Source organism: Cynoglossus semilaevis, chromosome 12 (genome assembly GCF_000523025.1).
Source record: "Cynoglossus semilaevis isolate Cse_v1.0 chromosome 12, Cse_v1.0, whole genome shotgun sequence".
Taxonomy (NCBI): Eukaryota; Metazoa; Chordata; class Actinopteri; order Pleuronectiformes; family Cynoglossidae; genus Cynoglossus; species Cynoglossus semilaevis.
Genome location: NC_024318.1, coordinates 636,234 through 642,869, shown reverse-complemented (window position 1 = coordinate 642,869; position 6,636 = coordinate 636,234). Strand labels below are relative to the sequence as shown.

The 6,636-nt window shown below is 46.2% G+C and overlaps 1 protein-coding gene and 1 long non-coding RNA gene across 3 annotated transcripts in view; one reads left to right on the top strand and one right to left on the bottom strand.

Annotated features, from left to right (window-relative positions):
- The window catches only part of LOC103386891 (uncharacterized), a 22,873-nt gene that overhangs the window by 3,088 nt on the left and 13,149 nt on the right, over positions 1 to 6,636 (top strand). The gene's annotated exons all lie outside the window — the stretch shown is intronic.
- The window catches only part of ttc7a (tetratricopeptide repeat domain 7A), a 24,998-nt gene continuing 19,840 nt past the window's right edge, over positions 1,479 to 6,636 (bottom strand). Inside the window, 1 exon segment of the mRNA XM_008321316.2 lies at positions 1,479 to 1,899. Coding sequence (XP_008319538.1) covers positions 1,681 to 1,899 — 219 coding nt within the window. The 3' untranslated portion in view covers positions 1,479 to 1,680.

Genomic DNA, 6,636 nt, shown 5'->3' with positions numbered 1-6,636 from the left:
AAGACACAGAGGAAGGCAGGGCTTTACTCTCTGTGACCCTGCGGGGGGTGGCGGTGGGGGGGGCTTTGGTGCTGTTCTGTTCTGTTCTCTTCCCATAACGCAAATCAATTTCCAGCAGAATGAGACATTGATTATAGCTGCCTCACATGGCAACAGAAGACATCAGACAGACACCAGTAGGCCTGTGCAACACTAACTATGTGAGTTTGTGTGTGTGTGAGAGAGAGAGTGAGAGTGAGAGTGAGTTAAGGGAGAAAGGGAGGGAGGGAGAGCAGCAGGGTGTGTGTGTGTGTGTGTGTGTGTGTGTGTTGTTGAACAGACCAGATATCTCTCCCTTTACCCAGTTTCTGGGACGGCTGCTAGGCAACCAAGCCACATCCCATCACATCAGGCAAAGCTGAGGGAGAGAGAGAGAGAGAGAGAGAGAGAGAGAGAGAGAGATGGGGGAGGAAGAGGAGGGTGGCAGTATTACATAAGCCGACAGCCTGGTCCCACAGCTCACATTAATGTGGTTGGACACTGGGAAGAGAGACATGTCCATTAGTCACAGGTGACGCGGCAGGTGAAACAGCAGCAGCAGTAACAGCAGTAGCAGTAACAGCAGCAGCAGTAACAGCAGCAGCAGTAACGGCATCAGCGACAGCAGGGACTTATTTATTTATTACTTTTTATTTTTCAGACATCTTTCATACTAGAAACCAGTACTGACACTGTAACAACTCTCTCTCTCTCTTTCTTCTCCTCCCCCCTCTCTCCCTCTCTCTCCCTCCCTCTCTCCTTCTCCTCTTTCTGTACACGCACTCACACTATTGGGTGATGAGTTGCCTTCTTTACCACATAAACAGGACTAACATAACAGGGACTGATCCGGCCCCAGAGAAATGGTCTGAACAAACAAGCTACAAGGATACATGATGTAAAAACACACACACACACACACACACACACACACACGAAAAAACACACACACATATGCAATGATCAGTGTGTGAGTGTGAGTGTATTAACATAAAAGCTGTGTGTGTCAGTGGACCCTTTCATGACCATGACATCAGAGCCTTGAAGTGAAGATGAAGCAGAGCTGCAGCCCCCACTCTTCCTCTCCTCATGTTGAACATCCCTCCGTTCAGTTCTTCTTTCAGATGTAACCAGCACATCTTCATCACGTGACTGTTCGTCCCTAACACACCGAGCTGTAACACCGTTACCTCCTCCACAGGAGACCTCAATTCACGCAGTGACGTAACGGCGCTAACGCCACAGACGTGACTTCGGGGCTAACGCTCCTGCTTCTGTGCAGATGAACGGTTACGCGGCCAGGCCCTGATTGGATGAGCCAACTGTCATTTGCAGCTTTCTGTCATGTTGTCTGGAGCGCAGTAGAACCTGCGGCCTGGAGGTGTCACTATCTGACGATTTGTTCATTGGTCACATGGTCATATGACTATTATTAATTGACAACATCTCAGTTATTGTCATGGTCATATGACTATTATTAAATAACAACATCTCAGTTATTGTCATAAACAGTGTTTCAGTTTGCCCATCTGGGCTGCACATGTATGTGGAGTGACAGTAGGTCTCTTAAATGATGACCAACTGTAATAACCATGCAGACAGAAGCTACTGACCAGTGACCCACCCCCTCACCCCCCGCCCTCCAGTCTCATCAGTGTCCTGTCACAGTTCTCTGGGGATGATGCTGAAGGGTCTGATGGGACAGGAGGCCTCCAGGTCCAGGGCCGTCAGAAAGCACTCTGGGGCCTGGCTGGGGTTCAGAGTCTGCAGGGCCTCACCCAGACCACTCCAGGCCTCGTGGGAGGTGCTGTGGACCTGAACTGCGTCACGCAGAACCTTCTCCCCGAGTTGAACGCGTCCTGTTTTCACCAGCAGGCGGCCCTGGATGGAGGAAGGAGAGAAGGAGAGAATGACCTGGCGTCAATATATGAACATCAAATATATATATCTAATAGTAGTTGCTCCAACGGCATCACTGCAGCAAACAGTCCACACGTTGAGTCATGTGACCTCTGAGGTTCTGGAGGGTGTTGTCACCTGCTTCCTGGCACTGGTACACACATAATGGAACTCTCTATACTCTAGTACGTAAAAATACTTTGGCCTAGAGTAGTAAAATCAAAACAGGTTTCCTCCCTGAAGTAACCTGTTGTAGAAAAAGGAACGCCGCACCCTGTAAACAGCCAACCATGTGTCATCTCCTCCTCTTCCTCCTCCTCCTCCTCCTCCTCCCTCACCCCTGACAACGTGCTGACCCACACACACACACTGCAGTGATAAAGCTGCAGAGTCACATGTACACAAGAGGTGACAACTGACAGCTGCTCATGCACAATATCATCCTCTCCTTCACACTGACTCTCTGACAGACACACACACACACACACACACACACATACTGAGCTGGTCCTTAGGTCGGACAGCTTGGACTTGTTATGCAGACTCCAGTCACAAGCTCCACAGTAATTGGGCTGAAATCCACCCCCTTCCCTGTACTCCACACACACTCTCTCTCTGTGGAAAATGCACAAGAAGACCTAAACTCATATGTGCGGAAAAAGACAGTCACAGGATGACTAGCTTGTACACAACACATTTCTGTGTGTGTGTGTGTGTGTGTGTGTGTGTGTGCGCCACAGCTACAGTAACCAGCCTCTGTCCTCATGTCTGTATTCTCTCCTGACTCACAGGTATCACAGTGTTCCAGCGTTTCTTGCATCAACACACACTCAGCTGCTGGGGCAACACATAGTGTCACACACATAGTCACGCACACACACACATATCCATCTGTGCCACATGTCCGTTATGCTGGTAACCATGGAAAAGTTGATCCTTCTAGTCCTGCAGCTAACTCAAACAGACTCCACAGTGTGGTGTGTGTGTGTGTGTGTGTGTGTGTGTGTATACATGGGCTGCAGCCCAGCCCGTTAGTGCAGTGTTGACATTTATATAGAATAGTGAATCAACAGAGTGCACTGTGCACATTAGCATCGCTGCTCCTCCGCAGAAGACGTTCGTTAATAGCGACATCATCCAGCCTGATTAATTATTTAATTAAAGATTGAAATGATTGATTTCTGATCAATTCTGTTTTATAATGAGGAATTGAACCAGTCACTTCCTCTTTAGATCGTGAAGCCAGTGATGCATTCAGTGTCCTAGGAAAAATTAACTAAGCATTCCCCCCCTGCCCAAAGTTGACTGTTAGTGTTGATAAAACTCTCAGTAACCCTGCCTCCTGTTTATCAAATGTATTCTTATTTGAGTTAACATAAATGTACTGACATGCAGACGTGTTAAACTGATCAGAGTCGTTACTGTATGGTGCAGATAGAAGCTAAGCTAAGACGTTCTTATTCAAACACTTTCTGTTCAGCAGATGGCGTGTAGACGATTCAATTAACACACAGTGTAAACATGTCAGGAAAAAAAAATCAATTAGCACTAGCACCCAATACCAATGCTACTTCAGGTCTGAGACTAAAAAAAAAAGAAAAAATAATTGGAGTTCCTGCTGCTGATGCTGAGGATGGCTGCACCCTCCAGCACATCAGCAGTCTGTGTCCAGGTGATGACAGTCCTGTGTTCTGTCCCTGGTGTGAAGGTGGTGATGAAAGTGAAAGTGTAAATGCATCACACCGACAGCGTGCTACTGTTCCTGGCAGCACACAAATAAAACTGGTGTCTATTAGTTTCTCGCTTTCATTACTCCCAGCCATCTGTCTCCACTTTTTTACCTCCACACAGCCCCTCAGGCCTGGCACACGTCGGTTTCTCCTAAAGCCGTTTAAGCACGAAGTGAAGGAAAACGCGGCCAAAGTGGACGAGTGGGCAGAGGAGTTTTAACAGCTAAATTTAAGTAAGCCTTTGGAATTCTACAGCCCCACAAACAGCGTGTAATTACATGTTGTTTCATCAGCAAAAGCAGAGAGGAGAAAAAGTTTCTTCACTTTCTTCACTGAAATAGACCTGGATCACAGCCCGCCACAGATCTGAGGATTAAAGCGGTGAGCAGGTGGCGCTGGGTCGCTTCCCTCCACACAATATATATATATTATATATAAATATCACTTTTAGATTTCACTGCCCTGCCCTGACACTGAACTAGTCACCTCTAGAATAGACGGTCTGGGTTGGTCCAGCCCATCAGAGGTCTGTGTTCTTAGTAAGACCATGGTTCACTGACTGAGTGACTGTTCCTTTAAGAGGAAATTAGGAAACTGCAGTAAACGTACTCTTGTGCAACTTCCTGTCACTTCCACTGCAGACGCTGAGCCCATTTATACGACGTCTTCTAGAAACCAGATCTTCAACCTCCTCACTCTGTTCCAAACACACTGAAGTCATATGACCAGCCATATGTCACACACACACACACAAATATACATATACATATATACACACTCAATGAAATATTCAAAGCACAGACCAAGTGTTTGATCAGAGCGCAGCAGATGTGTGGCACTGATCTGTGTCTGCTGAGATAGAACACACACAGAAGGAGAAGAGAAGACGTTTTAAAGACGAAAAGAAAGACCACGACAACCACTGTCTCTGTGCACAGGCCTGATTTCTTCCTGTGTGTCACTCCCTTACAGTGTGTGTGTGTGTGTGTGTGTGTGTGTTTGGAGGTGTTGCTCAGTAGGATATATTCCCCTGGTTGCTAGGCAATCCCACAGAGTGGTGAAAATGTACAAAGTGTTATAAATAATGTAGTCGCATTATCTAATCAGCTGATCAGCTGACGAGAGGGGGAGAGAGGGAGAGAGAGGAATAGACAGATAGAGAGACAGAGAGGGAGGAAAGAGAGATTGGACAGATGGGATGTAATTAATTGTTGAGAATTTTCAGTCAAATGTAAAGTTGGAGATGAATAATGTTAATGTTAATGATCAGTGAATGGAACGATGGTTTCAACAGGACAGGGAGTTTGGATGGATGGACGGCTGGATGGATGGATGGATGGATGGACGGATGGATGGACGGATGGACGGATGGATGGAGATTTATTACAAACATACAGACCCACCCAGAGAGAAGGGGGAGTCAGGGGGAGTCAGGTGGTGGTCAGCTGGAGTCAGCTGGAACCCCAGTGTATTCTGGGAAAAATATTACATTTCCATTTACAGTTAACACTTTTGGAGGCTTTGTTTTCAAGTTTGCATACATACAGTATGCAAACCTGAGTTGTGTGTGTTAGTGTGTGTGTGACACACTGTTATCTCGTGGTCCAGTCGATCGTTAATTCTCTTCCTGTAAATCACTTTGGTAAAAGACTCTGCTGTAGATGTGAATGTAGTAGATCCGGTCTGACTCAGAGAGACTCAAACTTCTGTGCGGCGACTTTTCCACTATCGGATCGTTGCTTAGAAACAAAACAAGATGTCACTGCTCCCCTAATCATTTATTTATTTATTTATTTTTTGGCAAGAAATGACAATTCCCAGTGAAAAATGCCCAAATACTGTTGGTTTTCCTCAGCTTTTTCTCACTGGTGTCTGTGCTCAGCATCAGCTGCCAGAAGAATCCATCGCACACAAGAGCATGGCTTAATGGCTAAGAAGTACACACGAGTGTACACACGAGTTTACACTCATGTGAACACTTCACTATATGGGGTCGTAGCCTGACAACGCTGTTAAACACCGTAGGACTTGAGGAAAAGTACAGTGTGTACTTTTCCTGAATAATAGCTCGACTGTAAAAGTGTCTTCCAATAATAATTTTAGAATTTCCCTCAAGGCAGAGCAGAGTAAATGGGCCACTGGCACAGTGTGTCCTCGGCAGATACAGCATAAAAATACAGTCGCAGTGGAAGCAGCAGCAGCAGCATCTGTCGGCTGGACTCCAGCAGAATGAATGGAACAGGAACTGTGGGCAGCGTTCCACACCGACTTCCTGCTCAGTCCCCGAAATTTACTACATCACCGTGGACCTTAAAGCCACAGGAGAAATTCATTTTATTTGTCGGTTAGAGTTTCGTGGTCTGTCCACTGAGACCAACCAGACCTGTCAGATTTTCTGAGCAGAGCTCATCATCATCATCATCATCGTCATTCTTCATCAGGATGAGTCACGTGATGACGTTGGTCAGAGCAGATGCTATTGTCTAATGAGACCAAAATAAACTTATCAAATACCTAATACTCCTGCAGGACTTTAGAGGAACTGCATGATGTGGCATTTGAGTTGTCCTTGTTCTAAAAATGTTGACTGAGATTCATTACATCTACATTTATGGATTTAGCAGATGTTTTTACCCAAAGCAACTTACAGAGGAGGATTAACATTATCAAGCATGTGGTTCCCTTTGGGAATCGAACCCAGGGACTCTCTGTTCTCTGCTGCCGAGGCAGGCGTGCTGACGGCCGCACTACGACTCCCTGCTGCATCTTAAAGTGGGCTCGCAGAAAAGTCTGACTTTATAATAAGTGAAGAAATAGCTTGGGTTTCTATTTACGGACGTGAAAACAGCTTCACTTCTGGCCGACGTCCACGGCTTCACCCTCACAGTGGTGCAGCTCTGCCCACTTCTTACACACGGTCTATGGAGAAAAGTGAACACTTTCTAGAGCAGCAGAGTCCAAGGAAGGAAGAAAACTGTGTATTTTTGTC